Below are 19,163 nucleotides of genomic sequence, written 5' to 3'. Positions count from 1 at the left end.
CTGTTCAGAGCTTATAGGACCCTTTACAGCTGTAAATTTATCAAATATCAGTCCTGACCACAAGTTTATTAAGAAAATAGAACAATCAATTATTTAAAAATTTACCTCTGCAAGATCTTCAAAGCAGCTGCCAGCCAAAGGATGAGGACTACTTTCATCAGTCATTTCAACAGTATCCTCAATCAATCCTAAAAGCTTCACCGTCAACTCATGAATATCTGAAATGTTGCTAAATATTGCATCGATATCCTGCAAATATAAAATATACCCTTACTATAGTGTTTAGAATCATGTATTTTGCTTATGTAAATACCAGAATGTTTTTAGTGAAGTCTGAACCAAGAGGCAAGCAGAGAGGAGCCAACAAAGAGCTAACAAGAAAGTTAAGTTGCATGGTTTTCTCAGCACAGCAGGCTTGTCTGGGCACATCCAATATTGCATAATTCTAACACCAGTGAAAGAAAGTACATCATCCTTCCTAGACTGGAGTAGCAGCAGTCCTGGTACAGGCTGGTCAGTGTTTCAGACAGAAATGTCCAGCCTTTTCATCCACAGTTCACAGCTGTTATTTTCCCCTCTACTGATTCTTGTCTCTTAGGAGGAGGCAATTTAAAAGCAGCTCTAAGGCCAGATCCTCAAAACCAAAGGTAAAAGTGAAGCAGCTACTTAACTACTTTAGCTGAGTGCTACTTGGGTTCAGAGAAGGAACTATCAGCTTCCTTTTTCAAGTCTGCTGGTTTTAAATTTTTCAGATCCACACACCTCAAACACTCCCAACCATGCAGTCTCTCCCGATGACCTGCACTCTTACCTTGGTCCCTCTGAAACACTCTTTAAAGCCTTCTACCTCACTTGCCCCAACCTAACATTCAGCTTGCTTTATCTCCTGATAGTCCCAAGAACATGGCAATCTCTTCATAGGGAGAAGCAATTTGTAAATCTTTCATACTCATTCCCATGTAACGAAAGAATACTCCTCTACTCCAAAACATTGCTCCCTTCTCCCTTCTTCTTCATCTGAGTTCTGCCCCCACACTTGCACAGCTCTCCGATACCCAGTCAGTTACTGAGGAACCTCTACACTCAGCTGTAATGGAAATGTCTCCTGCTGCCTCTCTTTCTAATGTTCCAGCATCACCTAAGAATCCCAGTTCAGGTTCTGCTGGCCTGCTCCCTTTGTCCTTCCTCTCACATGAAAGATTCACTGATCTCTCATTATTATTTCCTCTCTCACAAGAGCTGCCTTTCTCTTTAAGGCTCCTGCCTCCTGGAAACTGCCTTTGCCACAAATACAATTTCAGTCAGATGTCAAAATAGATTTCCTTCACAGTCACACGCTAGAGAACCTGGGGCCAAGGGTTGATTTCTTTGCAGTTTCTGCAGATAGAGGTGCCCTGGAGTAGACTTCAAATGTCAATTCAAGCATTCATCTGCATTCACTGTGCATGCAGATACATATCTGTTAATTTTTGTTTTAGGCAAGTGTTACTATACATACTTGATCAAAGGGCATCAGCTATTGCCAGCATCCAACAGGGATTCTTGCCTACTAAGCCTCGCTGTGATAGCAGCAGTCTTCAGACTATTAATGGCAATTCTTCCATTTTATTTCACAGTCAACTGTTGTTATGCACTGGCATACAATAAACCAAATTTAATTTTACCTCCAATACAGTTAATGTAAAATTGATATGCTACGGCTGCTAATGGAGAAGTTAGCATTACACATCAATAACCTACTAAAGCACGTACATTTGGTGTGAACAACTTTCTGTTAGATAGGAAAGCTTCCCGAAATACTTTTATTATCAGATTCAACTCCCGCAGATATTGTCTTTCTTCTGCAATTTCATTTCTCACTAAGTCATAGTAGTTGAGTTCCCCAGAAGAAGAGGGTTCATCTTCGCAGAGAGAAACTAAACCAATGTCATCCTGATCAAACATATCCATCAAAACCTAGCAAAGAAATTAAAAAAAATTAGAGGCAAGCCTGATTTTTACACTCAGTTTAAACTCAACTGTTTCAATGCATCCAAAGAGTTTTTAATACAATACTTTCTGTGATCACTTTCACAAGGGAGTAATATTTAAACTTTGGCAGGAGAAGGCTGGATCAGTTGCCAAAGCCATTTTCCCCTTTATAAGCTAGTATGACCTAGAAAACAAGTCACAATTCATGCAGAATCAACTCTGAAAACAAGACATCTTGCATAAGCTTTGTCAAAACCCTCCTGATAAAGATAAAATTCAACAAAAACATTTCTCACTTTAATGAGAACAAAAACTAGTTTTCCTTTCTGTGCTCTAAAGACTAAAAGAGCCATCATTACAAAGTGACATCAGGAGGTAAACAGCTGGTAAATAAAGGACAATATCATTTTTCATCCTTATACTGTTTTATAAGAAGCACTACTGTTCCAAAATTTAACAGGCTTAACTGAAACAGGTTAAGCCTTTACTGTGACAGGTCTAGCATAAAAAAGAGAAGAGAAAGAAGAAGTTTATGAATAAGACTAGTATCTCTCATATCTTATTTTGAATGTGTCTTTTATCTCCTGTATTTTCCTCCTTATCTCTCCAAAAGACAAGCTTAATCCCATCTCCATACCTTATCAGCACACATTGATACTTTTATGTCTTGCTGGGAGATCTCAAAGTGTCGTATATTGAAAACATAGTTTCCAGCCAGCTTCAAAATGTCAGCTGAGATGTATTCCAAGACAGCCACAATATATAGAGAGACATGGTAATCTACTTTATAACCTAGGACCTCCTGCAAATTGAAAACAAGAAAAACAACATTAATTATTCCTGAAATTCCTTCCGAATAACAATTCACATATTTTGTTTCTACTGAAGTTAATTTTGTCTATGTTGATAATTCATGGCAATATAACAGCTAGGGAACTGGACAGCAAATGAAAATTCGATCAACAGTTTCAAAGGAAACGCTTGCCAATAATTCCCTGTGATGTTCTGCTATATACAGACTAGATGAAAAGCTACAGAACTTACCGAAGAGCATGCTTCATTTAAATTTGTTTCTGACAGAAAAAAATTGTCTTTAATGGAACTATGGACCACATGCTCAACCCCTTACATGCTTACGAGTGGATGGTGTGAGTTCTCTATCTGTTGCAAGTGACATGATATTTAAAAATTAAGATGGCTCCTCTCCTTCTCAAAAACTGCCAATAATACGGTTCGTATTTAGTCTTTCGTTATGTCTTTGCAAATCTATTGATTTTAAAATGAAGGCATCACTGAAACTCAACTATGAAAGAAAAATCAATACACATCTTAGTTGATGGTATATGAAGAACAGGATCTACTTGTTTTCCATTCTTCTACTTTGACTTCTGTGGCATTTAGAAACAAAACTCTCAAAACAGTGACACTGAAGTGGTTAAGGTATTTGTGTTTGTTTGGATTTTAGTTATGTTAGACTATAACTGGTCATATTTCAAAGCAGACAGCTAGAGGGACTGGAGGGAAGGGTAGAGAAAGAAGCAATAGTTATCAGGTTGTTGTTTTGACTACCTTTAATAAAGGATGTATTTTGTCCACAGGTAGCAGCAGAGGGTTTCTTCTTTTTCGTTTCTCTATAGCAGATTGTGCATCAGCAATTGCCCACTTGTCTATTGGATGAGGAAATGTCTTTTGAACACGCTCCTGTCCAAACATACACAATGTATTTAGATTAACCACTGTAATCAAAGACAAGTTTAAAACAAAACAAAACCAGCAAATTACTTCCTCTGCAGCTCAGCCAATTTTCCTCCTCCTCACTGTTTTGAAACACATTTTCTTAACTGTTCTCTCCTTCTTACCCAACTCAGTTTCACTCCTTTCAAGCTACACTTGGAACTTAGAACTATTCTAAACTGAACCCGATACCTGCTTATCAAGTGACTTTGGGAAAACTGATTTTAAAGATAAATGGGAGTATTAGCCATCCCATAAAGAACACAACAGATAATTGAGTTTTTCCCAACACACTGCAGCTGCAATGGCTCCATTCAGTTCTCAGATGTGAGTAGAGATCACTTGACTTCACACCCCAAAAACTGTTGCATGGCACACTACGGTGCTCTTCACCCCTGCCGACGTTCCCAGGAAGGCACAGTACATGGTGTGGTGCCATACTCAATTTCTGCACTGGATCTTTAACCTGAGCTAAATTACAGGTTTTCCATCTGTCCAGCACCTGAGCAACACTGAGGTCTAGATGGGTGAAAGCCCAGATGCAAGCTGCTTTATATTTTGTCTAAGAATGATTTTAGGAAGGTGGTGCAATCTATGCATCCCTTTAATACAAAGATTTTTCCACATATTCTGAAATTTAGCAGGAGACTCAGGATCTTCTCAGTAGCAGCTTCCTAATATTAGCACATGACCATTTAACACTCAACCTGCAGTGGCAGCTGTTTGTGCCAGGTAAACGCACTGTATCCTTTCCCCCTGGACAGGAGCCTAAAACTCTAGGCTGGTTTACTGAAAAGAACTTTTCTTTCACAGGAAGATCATCCAGAAAAATGGAGGCAATGCAGAATTTGGCTGTCCTTCAACCTATCAATTCATTTCACAAGTAACATATACCATTTGCACTTGGACTATATTGGTTCCCAATGTTTTGCTGGGAACAATTTGAAGGGCTTCTTCTCATCTATAAAGTCTGTTATAATTTGAGACTTTAGACCTTAATCTTGCAAATACTTAAGTTTAATATTATGCACAAATAGTTCCATTAACTCCAGGCTGCTATGTAGATATCTGCATGATAAACTTTAGAGATCACAGCTCTCATGTTTCCTCTTAACAGCTAAGAACAGCTGAGGAGCAGAACCAAAAGCCTTCATACATGAATCTCAGGTGTCTGCCAGCAGTGCAGTCCTGAGTGCTATACTGTATTTTCCTTGGTTTGGAAGAGTCTGAACATGTCAACTTGTGGAATAATGATGATTTGGGGAGCCTGTTGCCACTCTTTAGACTTAGCTCCATATTTTTAGATCAAATAACTGTTACATTGCTAAGTACAACAATCTATTATTCACAGCCTTAAAGTAACAATATATTTAAAGTAATACACCACATAGGATTTAGTTGTGACATTTGTAATTGCAACTCATTGAGTTGGTAGTTTTCTCAGAAGAGTGTGTGTATTGTGTGCGCTTTTTGCAAACAGTGATTTGTGGGGCTTATACATACCCAAAGAAAAATTATTAATTCCTGTGTACACAGGGTAATTTTACCAACTCATGATTCAGAAGCAGAAAACTACAGAGTTGCTGTGTAAAGCAACCAGTGCTATCTCAATCTGTCCAACGTGCTAAGTGGTTTGATAGGCTGGGAACTGGAGAAAGAACACAAAATTTCTCAGCCTCACACTGAAAGTTCAAATTCGGACTGATGGTAGCAACAATGCTGAGAGCCATTAAGGGATTAAGTTCTGCTTTTGTTTAGTCATGCTATAATCTCCATGCATCGGCATTACAAAATACACTAATCATAAACCAAAATTAATAATTAATGAATTGAGTCAATGTGGAATGATTACTGTATCTAATAACAATCTAAAACCCCCTCAGGCAATTATTTTGTAAACACATGTTATATTTATTTCCATGATAAATATACAGAGTATTAAATGAGAACTTTACTTTGTTGTCAGCTGAAAGCCCTACACATATAGATGGCTGCAAAATTAATACTCTGCAAAGCCAGACTATAATGTTTAACAGCTACATGAAATCACTTTCTCTCTCTAGACTGTATACTGAAGTACACTCCATTAAAGCCCTCATTTTGTGACCAATGACACAAAGCAGACAGCTGCAATAATACAAGAGCCTCAGTGAGTTCAATAAAGTTCCAGGAACACACAACTCTATTCCCGCAGCTGCAGAATCCAGGCCTAAGAACAGTAACCTTTCATTACAATACTTATATTTCTCTGACCATATTAATGGCAAAGAGGAGGAAAAAATGAAATATCCTTTCATTTTATTAACTCTGTTCTATTCATTTACTTCTATTTCTATTTCATTAATTCTACTCATTTTAGTAAAGCAGCACAAAATCTTTCAAAACTATTTTGCATTTACAAAAACAACACTGAAGGAAAACATTCCCTTCTATTCTGAAGCCTTATAACAAACGGTGTTTCCAATTAAACTTGCCTTATGAAAGCAGAATACTGGATAATATTTTAAGAAAGGAATATTAACAAGCTCTTCTCTTCTGATTTACCTTGCTTTAACTTCAAACTGCATCATTCAAAATATGTTAGTTCCTCTTAGTGACTCTGTAAGCAAGCACTTCATCATCTTCAAGTATCCAGTCTTACCTCTACATCTTGGACAGTCCGTGGCTGAGCAATGCATAGTTTGTTTAGCAGCTGAAGTATCAACTCTTCAATATAATAAAGGGAATCTTCTTTTGCTGAAAGGTTTGGGTGAACCTGTTGCTGAACCTGTCCAAAAGAATTAGCATTCTTTTTCATTCAGAAATTTTACTGAAAGATGAATTGTGGGAAAAGCAGAGTAACTCTGTATTTCAGTGTTGCAAATTCCCATTCTACTAGTAAATTCCCACAAGTTTTCCTATATGAATAAATAACAATTCCTACTTCTCCAAAATTGGTGTTTCTATTCAATCAAAAACTAAGCATTTGGGCTTTATGGCTGGGAAGAAATTCTAAGCATGTAAGTTGGGCTTCTGCTAAGCATGCAGTGAAAATAATCAGTTTGGGTAAGTTCCTTTAATTCTACGCTTGTTCACTCACAGTGTAAGATACAGTTGTACCTACCACTACCAAAGAGCGCTTTATTTGTGAACAGAGAAACATACAGGCCCACCAGAGGAAAAGACTCAAGAAGCAAGGACACTGGGGAAAGAAAACCAACCAGTCTAGCCGGGGACAGAATTAATGCCCTCTTAAAACGCGTGGCCATTAAAACCCATGGCCATGATATTGGAGAACAGCTGGAACAACTCTTGAGATGCCTCAGGAACAGAAAACTAACTAGAGCATGATACACTCTGAGGCATGAGAAAAAGAGATATGAAATACAAGTCTATGTCAGAGAGGGAGACCCAAGGAAAAGCACACGTAAAAATACAAGAGTGTCAAGACTAGCAAATGCACTACGAGCAAAGGTGACTTCCACTTCCCTCTGACACAAGGCAGGATAACGCCTTTTATGTCACATTATGGAGATTAATCACAGCTTTTCAGCTAGATCAAATAACCTGAAACAAGCAATCTCAACATATGCCCACACCATTTAAAGGACCACAGCAAACTCTCCCTGGTCCAGTACAACTGTTTTCCTTTAGAATCTCCCCCAAAACAAACAATCACCCCACCCTAAAAACAACAACAACAAAAAAAGACACTGAAGAATTGGTCTAGATACTCAGTTTTCCTTGGCAGGCTCTCAATCAGGAAGACACTAACTAAATCTTAAACTATAGCCAAAAGATTCATAAAAAATACAATCCAGGGAAATTCCCTATCTTCCCCATACAAATTCTATGCTAACTCACCTCAAAAAAACAATCTTACATACCCAAGAGAAGCATTCTGTATGTGGTTTCAAACAAGGCGAATGGATTGCTACTTTCTCAGGTGAAGACACGGAATAACATCTTTGGGTCAAATTCTGAACCCCTGAAATACAGACGCTCATCTGTCCACAGGCAACAGGCGAGTACACAAAGCACCTGGGGGCTCCAAGGGCTTCCTCCAAGCTAAGTAACAAATTCATAGCAACACCTTGAGGGCACTCACTCTACAGCCCTGAAGGCTTTTGTAAGCTGTGTAAAACAGGACCAACAGGAAGCGAGGTGTCTTGGCTGCTTCCTTTACCGCCTGAAGCAGGGCAGAGTCTATAGAACTACCTCAGGAGCCAGAGCCACGGCAAGGCACTATGTACGACTCCATGCCTGTGGCAGCAGGGCCTGTAAGAAGAGGGGAAACCAGGACCGCACTTTGTCCCCACATCTCTGCCCAAAAAGAAAAGAGGGGCTAGGTGGGCCAGCAGATAGGGAGAGGAAGCACAGATCCACTGAGGGAACACCAGCAGGGGCGCAGCCCTGTATCTCAGCATCCAAGAAACAGAGATGATGACTTAGATGGAGAAGCCTGCTAAAGCACTGCTCCAAGACTGCAGAGCACCAATGAAGACTTCACGTACCAAGGACAGCAATGTAAATGTCTCGGGGCAGTAGGCTGGGACACTGAAGATCTGAAAACATATATTGGTACCAATTATACTGGAGTTGGTGGCTTAGATATTACACAGCAGTGGTGAAAAGTGATAACCAACCATGCGGCCTCCTATGCAGTATCCAGGGTGAACATGTTGGGGGAAAGAAATCTCCACATGTAACAAGTCACGTTTCTAGACTTTAGCTCTACACTGCTATCACCCTTCCTTGAAAAGAAGGGAAAGAAATGTATTAACGAAGCAATTTTTAACTAAGAGAGGAGGGAATATACATTCTGGTTCTAATCCAGTTTTGTGACAGTTTTTGTTTAGACTGGCATATATCATTTATTTTTCTTTACCTCAAATATGAATACTTCTCTGCTTCACATAACTGTCACAAAGTTCATCTGTATACAGCATCAGGCATTACTGAAAGAAACCCCTCCCATCACCCTTTGAAAACACTTACTTAGGACTGCAGGTTTTCCACAATATTCAGTGCGTTTCATGCTCTTCCTGAGCATGAGGGTTTAATTCAAAACACAATGGAAAAATCAGGAAGTGTCAAGCTAAGGTCCCACCATGTATCTCTTGTAAGAGCGCTACCACACCAAAAACCATTAGCTAGCTAACTAGGAAATAAGTTAAAATGATCTAAACAATCCCACACAGGGATACCATACTGATGCCCCACAGAAATGCCAAGAACACAAGTTATAATAAGATGAGAAAGGAAATCTGTGCTCCCCTTCAGAGAAGGGGGAAAAAAATCCCATTTGCTGTATCGTATCGCAGCCATTCTCCTCCTTTCGTGAGGGTCACTCACTCTAAAAACCAAAGCCACTGCTGCTAGAAAAATCACTTTACTCATAACTAACTTCCGTTCACAGGTCTGAACAGCTCATGGCATACTCTTTCTCAGCTTTGTAAAGAGCACATGGATACCCAGCAGCTTTGAGAGACAAGCAGAAGAATACTCAGCCTTCTTCAAACACTGGGAGGGGATCTCAGCTTCCTATAATGAACACAAAAACAGATACTGGAGCCAATTTTGCTTCTAAAGGAGCAAAACTGATTAAGAATCCCAATATTTCATGGTTTAGACTACTCTTACCAGAGCATTCAGAAATCAGCTTCTGTTTGAAATGATACAGGTTACCTTGATACGACCTGCTTAGAGTATCACAGAAAGGTGCCAGAGGTACTCACGAACACCCTGGCTTTACAAGGAATTATTTTGACACAAGTGACATGATAGAGAAAAACAATTTCATAGTGAGACACTGGCAAAACAGAAAGTTAGTTAAAAAGGACATGCAGTGGCTAAGCAAATCAAATGCTGCTTTTTTTGTTTGTCTTTTCCTTTTAAAGACAAAACATTATTTACAGTATTCAACTACACTGTGATTGAAAGAGCAGAAAAAACAAGGAGAAGCAGCTTGCTAAATCACTGAACATACGGAAAAAAGCAGGAGGAATATTTCTTCCGGAAGGCTACTGATCACAACCCTCTGAGCTCTGCCATGTAGCCAGCTCCCAATCTACCTCACTGTCCACTCATCTAACACACACTGCCTGAGCTTACCTATAAGGATGTTACAGGAGACAGCGTCAAAAGCCTTGCTGACGTCAACGCAGACACCATCCACTGCTCTCCCTTCATCTACCCAGCCAGTCATTCCACCACAGAAGGCTATCAGACTGGTTAAGGATGATTTCCCTTTGGTGAATCCATGCTGACTACTCTTGAGCCTGACTGTAGTTTTATTAGAAGGCTTGGAATAATACAATAGTTAACACATGGCTAAATTTTGATTTGGCTTGCAACCTCTTCCTTTAAAATTCAAAATACTTAAAAACACAATGCGTTGCACTATCCAGCTACAACTCTGTAGTAAGAATACCGAGCAGAAGGTATCAGAGAAACATGGTTTTTCACTCCTCTCTGAAACAACACAAGTCCTTGTAGTCATTAAAGAGGGACATTAAGATTAGAAGGACTATTTTTCACTGTTTGTTATTCACATAGGATTATTCCTTTATTCTCTACTTACATTAATAAACAACTACATTTTCAGAAAATGGTCTTCCAGTATTACTTGCATTTTCAAAATATGAAATTTCTGATAAAAACTGCCACTAAAAAACTGTTAGTGGGATAATATAATGCCTCTAATGCTTTATATGCCAACAGGATAGCTTCATAAAATGCCTGTTAAATTTCCTAACAAAAAACAACTACTCATTCCCCTTTTCCCACAGTTACCAATTTTAACTTAGAAATTATTTATATCTTACTTGCCTCTTAAAAACACAGCTATACTAGATCAGTGGACAAGTAAAACTTTGGAAGGCTGTCTGTTTACTTGAGGAACACAGTATATAAACTTAGGAGCAAGAAAAATAATTAAAACATAAAAGTTAAATATTTACTAGCATGGCTGGGTTACAATCTTGCCAATACTTGTCAGTATTTCCATACACTATGTTTAACATGATGAAAATACATCATTGACAAAGAAAGTAGTTCTAGACTTGCCAAGAACCAAGATGTTAAAAGTCAGGAAGAAGAAAACATGAATCAGATAAATGGCTCTTTTTAAGTTGGGATTTTATTCCTCCTTATCTTTCCTCTTCTAAAGATAACAGTGTCACCTAAAAAACATGAAACATCAGCTCCAGCAGTATTTTAAATCCATCAGTCTAGATGATTTACACTCACGCTCTGGAGGAAGAAGGGAACCAGATGCAGTAACTCAAAGGCCTGTAATGCTCTTACTCTGTAAAAAACAACAGCACCAATACCCCCAGTTTCCAAGTGAAATTAATACTTGCCTACAGGCATTTAGAAAGAACCATGAACATTTCAAGACTTGAAGAGATCCCACATAAAAAAATAACTACACTAATTTCTAACTTTACTTCCAATACAGACTTTTCTAGTTGGCCCAACTTTCTTAAATCAAACTAGTAAAAGCTAACAGAAGAATAGTGCAAAGTAGTCTCTTAAGCAAATGAGAATTTATTAAATGATCTGCAAACAACATTTTATCTTTTTATTGCAATTCTAAACTCTCTGATGCACAGTTAGCAAAATGAAGTATTCACACAACACAGTTACTGAGCTACCAAAGGAATCTCAGAAGCTGATCATTCCTTCAGCTGTCGTATCTCACGTACACCGATCCCTGGAAGTGATTACATACTGGGATGCTTGTTAAATAGTCATTCTAAAACACCACTTCTGCTTTTTTTTTTTTTTTTGCCTTTAGCTCTTTAACTTCCAGTAGACATTACATTCTAGAGGAGAATAAAGTTGAGGGGAGAAAGTAAAAGACACCCATGATCAGCGGAGCAGTCAGGACATCTGCATTCCGGAACAGCATTGCAAAACATGGTCCTAAAATCTGCTGGGAAGTGCACTTGCTGCAAACAAACAAACAAAGAACAGATTGATAATGGCAGAAATGCACAGTTTGATTTGCAATTTATCAACCAACGTGGATGCATTAGCCCTCCATCCTTTTCCATAATCCTATATTGCTATAGCATGTAATACGCTTATACAGCATTTTGTAAAGCTGAGTGCTGCAACACTGCTAGCACCACCCTGGAGAGTAAGAGCACGAGGCTGAGCCTTGGGATTCTACCCCCAGCAGATAAATTTCAGGCTATTGCTGATGACTGCACAGGCATATTTTTCTCCAAGAGCTGCGACCTGGTAGTTTCTCCTCTGCTAGCCTGCTTGCACTTCCCTACCATGCTTCACTTCTTTATCTAATCTCCTCCATGGTTCATTTTTTGTCTCCTGCAACATCTTCATATTCCCTGCTTTTCTATCTAAACAAATAACATTTCCTTTTGGCAGCTGATTGCATCCCTTTATGCAAAGGCTCAAGGAGAAACTAAAAATTTTTTTAAAAGTGCATGTGCATTTATATACACACAAACATAAATATATATTTATATCCTAAAAGCAGATGGGAAAGTAAACACTTAGATTTTATCTATCTATATAAAATGCTTTGTTTCAATGGAGATAAACTCTAAATGAGCAACACACAGTCCCTGTCCTATGAGATGGAATAAAAGCAACACCACCAATGGGGAGAGCGCTCTGCACACATCATACTTTAAAGCTAACAGATTCCAAATCTCTCCTAATTATTCAACATACCACTTCCCTAAAAGCTATTCCCAAGTCTGAATCCAGCATCTTCAAGCTCTCTCCCCCTAAATTTCACATCATGTTCTTCCAAATATGAATAGCTCACTCGAGAAGATTGAATTATTCAAACAATCCAAAAACTTTTTCAATGACATCTTCAGAAAATTTGAAAATAAAGATTAATTCATGAGCAGCAGAGGACAGCAAGGTACAGACAGCAGCAGATTTTGTAAAAGCTGCAGGGTGAGCTTGAGATTATATTGAAAGTGAAGAGGACAGAGGGATGCAATAAAAAAAAATGATACACAATGAAAAAGACAGACACATACTGCTAAAAAAATAAAATGGCCAAAGCTTAAATATGGCACAGCAGAGAAAAGAAGACAGTGCAGTGTGCAGAGATATTGCTTTGTGAACCACATGCTCACTAAAACAACATCAAGAATTGCGGGAAACATCAGGAGAACAAAAGAGGCTATAAAGACTGGAAAGGAAGAAACCCTCAGGGAGAGTGCTAAGCACCTTTTTTAAATAAGTAAGCCACTGAAATCAAGGAATGTACTACAAAACTCATTTGAAAATCCTGAGAAAAAAGGTAAAGTAATTATAAAGGTAAATAACAGACTCAATAGCTTCTCCAGAAGATAGATAATGCTTGCAGTCTGGAGAAGAAAGATGTGAAAAATTAAGGAGAACAGGAGAGGTAACATTTATTGCAACAGGTGAAGCAGCTCAAATCAGAGCATGAAATACATGACATTTGGGAGACGAAAAAAATAGGAGAAAATTGTTCAACAATTTTTTCAGGCTTCAGTAAAGAGGATGCAGGAGGGGATGAAGTTTAGTAGATTTACAGGAACACTGTTTTGACAAGCAAGCAAGGATTTACAGAAAAGGTGTTCAAGGAGAATGAGGAAAAAAACTGTTTTGGCAAGAAATTTGGCAGCACTGCAAGAGTGCGAGGGGAATTGGGCAGAGCCATGTGACTGACTGTAGTCACTGTTGAAGCACAGGCACCAGATGTATGGAGATTTATATTCTTCACATAAATGGATTACACAGTATGCAAAAGGAGCAAAATGACCAAACATGAGGGGAATAAAGGAGCAAGATCAAAGTGAATTAGGGCAGCAAACTTTTTCTTTTCTTTTTTTTTTTTTTTTTCTGTTGCTTGTTAGCCTGGTAATTCCTTAAGCTAGCACAATCGCCAATTTCCATATTCCATTTTAACAACATAGGTAGGAAGTGTTTTTTCTGCTACTGCTGCCAAATAAAATTACACTCTTCCTACTATTTTTAAATGCCTCAGATCCAAGAACTACCTTCATTTCCATGCAAAGGGCTGAGCAAATTCTAGCACTATTTGTCAACTACAAAATCCAGTCACAGTATTTAAGCTAAACAGTGTAATAGATACAACAGAAAAGGTGTGAAAAAATAGGATTTAATAAAAGGTACCAGTCCCTTCGCTGGCAAAAATTATTTATGATAGTGAATCAAAACTGATAGTGATAGTGTGACAAAAAGATTTCACGCTACTTATAAGATAAGGACCAGAAAACTGGAGGGAGGAGAAGGAGGAGGGAGACACAGACACACACACACACACACACACTCAAAAAAACATGGAAGAACTGGGTTATTGTTGAGTGGTAGTTACCAAGACTACTTTAAACAGGAACTTAGCATTCCCTTCCGCACCTCCATCCATGTTCCAGCTGCGGACACAGTGTTGAGATGCAACAACCTTAGCTTCAAACTTCTACAGTGTGTGCATACTTCACAGGCACTTTCAAATTAAGTATTCTCTCACTTCCTTGTTTTACCTTGTGCCAAGGTGAAGGTCACAAAGGCATTCAGGTTTGCAGGTACTGCAAATCTGCAAAGGTTTCAAGGTTTCAGAGCTCAAAGTAGTACATTTGTTAGACGCTAAAGGACTAACAGATACCAAAACCAAGCATCAGTACTATTTTAAAATACCATAATGTAACAAGCAACTTTACAGTTGAAATTACAAAGCTGTCAAGTGAATAAAACAATTCAAACCCTGTGGGCCTGATCCTGCAATGGGAAACGTGAAAGTAAACTGCACTTGACAGAGCAGGGAAGAAACAGGGCATCCCTTACACTTTCATTACAAATCAGGAGCCCAACGTGCAACCTTAGCAGGAATTGTTCTATTATATAGTAACTCCCTTGTGCTTCATAATATAGAATAGCACTGAATTAATGTAATTTTCAAAAATGTGTTCAAAATGGTCTTTTATATTTCTGAATGCAACATTTGCTAAGAATAAACCCTTTAGTCATGCTCTAGAAATTTGATGAGTAGTCCAGAGCAATAGTGGAATTGTTTTAGAAAATGCAAATAGTGTGCAGTGCAATGATTACACTGACATGTATAGTGCCTCCAAAAATGCAAGTATTAACTGTCCAATGGTTTTTATTTGCAGATAGTGGAGAAAATGAAAACAAAAATACCTGAGATGCTTGTGAATTTAATTTAGAAAAATCTATTTAACAAGCTAAGAACATAAAGCAATTGACTACATAGCTCCTGTTTATGGAAATAAGATTTTTAATTTGCCAGTGGATCTGTAAAAGTGTACAGAGATGACCATTCATCTTAAGAATGTGCAAAGAATAGCTAATAGAAAATGAATCAGTGTGTGCATGTCCAACAACACGTTACGTGCCATTTTCAAACACATACACTAGTTCTACAGAGTTAGTTATTTTATTTTGAGAACTTGTTCAAAACCATAGGACTAGAAGTTTATTCCAGGTAGCAACCTAAGATGTTTGGCATTAATGAAGCTTTTGACTACAATTCCCAACAAACTTCTGTAGAATGCATGTCCAGTACATAAAAATCAGGATCTTCAAAAGGCTGCTGGGAGTTGAACATTCAGCTGTCACCATGACATTCATGCCTAATTCTTTCAGGCTCTCCTGAAATCCCAGTCTAAAATTAACAGATATAACATCAAAGCACTGACATCTACTTGGAGAAGTCATTTCAGATCTGGGAAGTTTTTATCTGGAAGAAAGTTGACAATTGTTGACACCTTTGGTGCAGGATCTGTTCTGGGAAACCCAGTTACAAAACTGAAACACCAGCTTTAGAAACATGTTGCGTAATTTGACATCTTTCCTTACAAAGGCTATCAGGCTAGAAAAGGGAAAAACAACAACAAAACTCATCATCAAAAATTGTATGTGGAAGATAGGAATGGGTCATGAATCCTGATCTGGGAAGGGATGAGAAAGAAATTTGCTGGATAGGGCCAGCTAGTGAAGGAGAGGAGGCAGACGGAGAGGAGAGCGCTGACTCCCCATCACCACCATCTCCCCTGGCAGGGACACCGATGTGGCAGAGGACACCTATGCTCACAGTCCTCCAAAAACTGCCCCCCGAAACTACTCTGAGGCACTGAGCAGAAGTTTTGGTGATGCCTGCTGGTGGCAGCAGCACAGAGGACTCAGACAGAGCTAACCTCACTCGTAGGAACTCAAATGCACGTGATTTCTTTTAGAACAGCTGTGTACACACTGGGAGAATTATTCCAAGAGACACCGTGATCCTTTAATAGCCAAAGTTAGCTCCCGGATTAAAAGCTGTTATAAAGCTTAAACCATAGATCTACTTGAAGTGATTTACTTAGTACAAACCACAGTTTAAATAATAAAGTAAGTGACCAGATAAAAATGCTATTTTTCTGATTTGTTTACTTTGACAGGACTTATTATAATAAATCTCACTATATTTATTTCCTTCTTGTAAAGATTTTCAGCACAGCACACCAAGGAAAATAAAATGTTTTCGAGTAAGGGCATGCTTGTAAACCTACCGGCTGGAAGAGAGGAAATACGTGACATTTTCAACTTACTGGATTCCAAGGTGGCAGCACTACAGATGCAGTGATTTAAATACAAAAAAAATAAAAATATCTATCTTAATCGTGTCTTTTGGCTTTGCTCCCCTCAATACCCACAAAAACACCCTCCCATGCTAGCTGTAACTTAGCACTCTGCACTAATCTTAAGGTTATATATAAATTGCTTACGTGCAGACAGAATATTGTTCAAAGGACAGATTCTTACTTTTTCTACATATTAAAAACTGCTGGTTTTTACCAGATCTTTTTCATTCATGATTTGTCAAGTGTCAACTTCACAGAACTATATGTAAATGCAATAGTTTTAAATTGTTTTGGTATAAAAGTGACCTTAAGTTTACTCCACGCAAATGAAAGAGAACCAATCTCTTTAAAGTGTACCGTAGACTTAAAATTCAAGAAGCAAGGAAGTATCACCTGTTGTCAGTGGACTGTACTGACTTGTTATTCTACTCCACTTCTTTTGTATTTTAGAATTTAGATTTCTCACGCGTTACCATACACAAGGAAAAACAAAAACTTCCCTCTTTTTCTGTTGTCAGTTTCTCTATTTCAAGAAGTATTCATTAAAAGGAAGGCTTTCAAAAATAGCAAATGAAATACTCTTTCTACATCTGCAGAGTAGGCTACTGTGATAAAAAGCTAGTTTAGAAATTCAGCAAACTCTGTTTCCAGCTAACTACATTGCTTCTGAAGCTCAACAGACTTTCTCTAAAATGATGATTGCAAAAGCATGCTGCTGGAAAAGACAGGATCTAAAGTGATTGACAAGCACAGATTTCTAAATCTAGTTGCAGTGAATTTATGAACTTTTTGAAAATTGCATTAGTACTTTATAAATTTGAAACCAATACAAAATCAGATGCTTTAATACACACTTTGGTTTCAGTGCAACATTTTCCAGCTATCCTGCAAGTAACGGAAATGCTCTCAACTCATTATCTAAAGTGAAAGTGCAAGATGTAAACAAAATAATAAACCATAAATTTTCTAAAATGTTCTGGTTAATAATCTCCAACCCATCAGCATTAGGGCATTTGGTCTTTTAAACAGGATATTAAAACTGTGAGTGGCTTCTAAGAGCCTGACTGCAATAACTGGAACAATGATATAATTTTGTTTTGACTCACTGATACTGCATGTTCATAAGGGAAATACACATTACAGTAGGATTGCTTCATGCTAAAGGGTGGGTACTCCAGACAAGGAATTTTCCCAGGAGGAAAAGAATTGTCTATAAGCAACTACAAATTTTCACAAGCAGACACTGGCAATAACAACTTATTTTCTCTGTTTTAGACAGTCTAAGTTTCTGTTCTATTTCTTTTCACCAAAGCCAAGTCTTCAGAGTCACAGTAAGAATTTGTAAGAGCAGTGTTAACCCACCAACGTTTACATTGTTTTTAGTTCAGAAAAAGAAAAACACATTTAAAGATTTAAAGAAATCCTTTCGGGTCAAACTGATACAGCTATACCTCACGTTTGGGTGGATGTGGTTAGTCTCAAGGAGATGTTTATGTTTTAACCACTAGCAACTGCCTCAGGTAGGAAGAGCAGTGTGGCAGGCTTTGAGCATCCTGAGACACGCTGGAGAGAACTACTATCATCAAGAGGAGGTTCAGGAGTGAAAACGAGCGAATCCAGGAATCCTCAAGCAGACAGTTAGTGGTTTTTATGCCAGCCACAAGACTACTAACTGCATTCACCAGCTTTTAATACAACAGACACAAATGCAAATCAATTTTTCTTTTTTAAAAAAAGAGAATTACTTCCCATACTTCCACTCCCTATAGATCCGACAGCATTACTAAAAATATTGGGGGGGGGGGGGGGAGAAGCAAGAGACAAAAAACACTCACGAGCGTCCGAATCATCGGTATTAGAGCGCTACCCAACACCAGAGGTCCCGATCCGTATCTCGCTGTGTTAGGAAACACGTAAGCGACCCTCAACCTTTGCGAGCCCACGAACGACACGCAGCCAAAGGACGAACCCACTTCCTCCCCTCCCAAGGCTGGGGACTACCTTATCGTGATCAATAAAAAAATAAATAGGTAAAACCCACCCCCGACTAAGTGGTTTCCCACAGACTTTGTCTCCCTCAGGCAGCGGGCAGCCGTTTCTCTCAGGAGAAGGCAGGCTGGCTTTGCCCCAGCGCGGCTGTTTACCTTCCTGACCGACAGCCCGTCAGCAGCGGGCGGCCGCGGCGGGGCGGCTCTGTCCTGAGGGGACGGTTACGGCGGGGGGGGAGGGGGGAGCCGGCGGCTCCCGCGCGTCGCGTCGCGCCGCGCGTGGGGGAGGGGCGCCCTGAGGCGCAGGTGCCGCCCGCCCGCCCCACCCGCCGTCGCCGCGGGCGGACTGACCTTGCGCAGGGCGGGCACGAAGAGCCCCCGCCATTTCGGGCCGTTCTCCTCGCCGAAAAAGTCGTAGGGCTGCGGCGGCGGCTGCATGGCGCCCGCCGGCCGCTCCTCTGCATGGGGCCCGCCCGCCCTCGCCGCTCCCCGCCGGCTACCGCGCCGGGGGCATGAGGGGAAAGGAGGGGCGCCGAGGAGAAGCCGCCGCCGCCGCTCGTCAGGGCCGGGCCGGGCCGCGCCGGGCTCCGGGCCGCCTCATGCGGGGCCGCCGCTGGCTGGCTGGCTGCCTGCCTGCCTGCCTCGCTCGCTCGCTCGCTCACCCCCCCGCCCGGCCAGCCATCACATCCGGCGCGGGAGGGGGCCGGGCTCCGGGCCGCTCGCCGTGCGCTGCCGGCGCGGCGGGTGAGACGCCGCCGTGCCCGCTCGCCGCGGCCCGCTACCGCCGCCTCCCCGCCCGCTCGCGCGCATGCGCCGCCGCCGCCGCCCCGCCCTCCCGGCGGCGCCCCCTGGCGGGCGCGCGGCAGCGCCA

General features: G+C 40.1%; 1 protein-coding gene and 1 long non-coding RNA gene across 2 annotated transcripts in view; both read right to left on the bottom strand.

Annotated features, from left to right (window-relative positions):
- Nucleotides 1–19,049, bottom strand: part of SOS2 (SOS Ras/Rho guanine nucleotide exchange factor 2) — a 56,171-nt gene extending 37,122 nt beyond the window's left edge. Inside the window, exons 1-6 of the mRNA XM_062577788.1 lie at nucleotides 18,644–19,049; nucleotides 6,347–6,472; nucleotides 3,541–3,672; nucleotides 2,609–2,773; nucleotides 1,753–1,956; nucleotides 106–249 (exon numbers count right to left, since the gene is read on the bottom strand). Of these exons, the coding sequence (XP_062433772.1) occupies nucleotides 106–249; nucleotides 1,753–1,956; nucleotides 2,609–2,773; nucleotides 3,541–3,672; nucleotides 6,347–6,472; nucleotides 18,644–18,730 (858 nt within the window). The 5' untranslated portion in view covers nucleotides 18,731–19,049. The remainder of the gene's footprint in view (nucleotides 1–105; nucleotides 250–1,752; nucleotides 1,957–2,608; nucleotides 2,774–3,540; nucleotides 3,673–6,346; nucleotides 6,473–18,643) is intronic.
- Nucleotides 11,325–14,242, bottom strand: LOC134141520 (uncharacterized). The gene is made up of 3 exons (XR_009958629.1): nucleotides 14,208–14,242; nucleotides 14,042–14,099; nucleotides 11,325–11,639 (listed from the first exon to the last, which is right to left on the bottom strand). It is a non-coding gene; the product is annotated as an uncharacterized LOC134141520 (long non-coding RNA).
- Nucleotides 19,050–19,163: the final 114 nt, after the last annotated feature.

The sequence above is a fragment of the Rhea pennata genome, chromosome 5 (genome assembly GCF_028389875.1).
Source record: "Rhea pennata isolate bPtePen1 chromosome 5, bPtePen1.pri, whole genome shotgun sequence".
Taxonomy (NCBI): Eukaryota; Metazoa; Chordata; class Aves; order Rheiformes; family Rheidae; genus Rhea; species Rhea pennata.
Note: the sequence above shows the minus strand (reverse complement) of the source record. Positions and strands in the feature narration are given on the sequence as shown.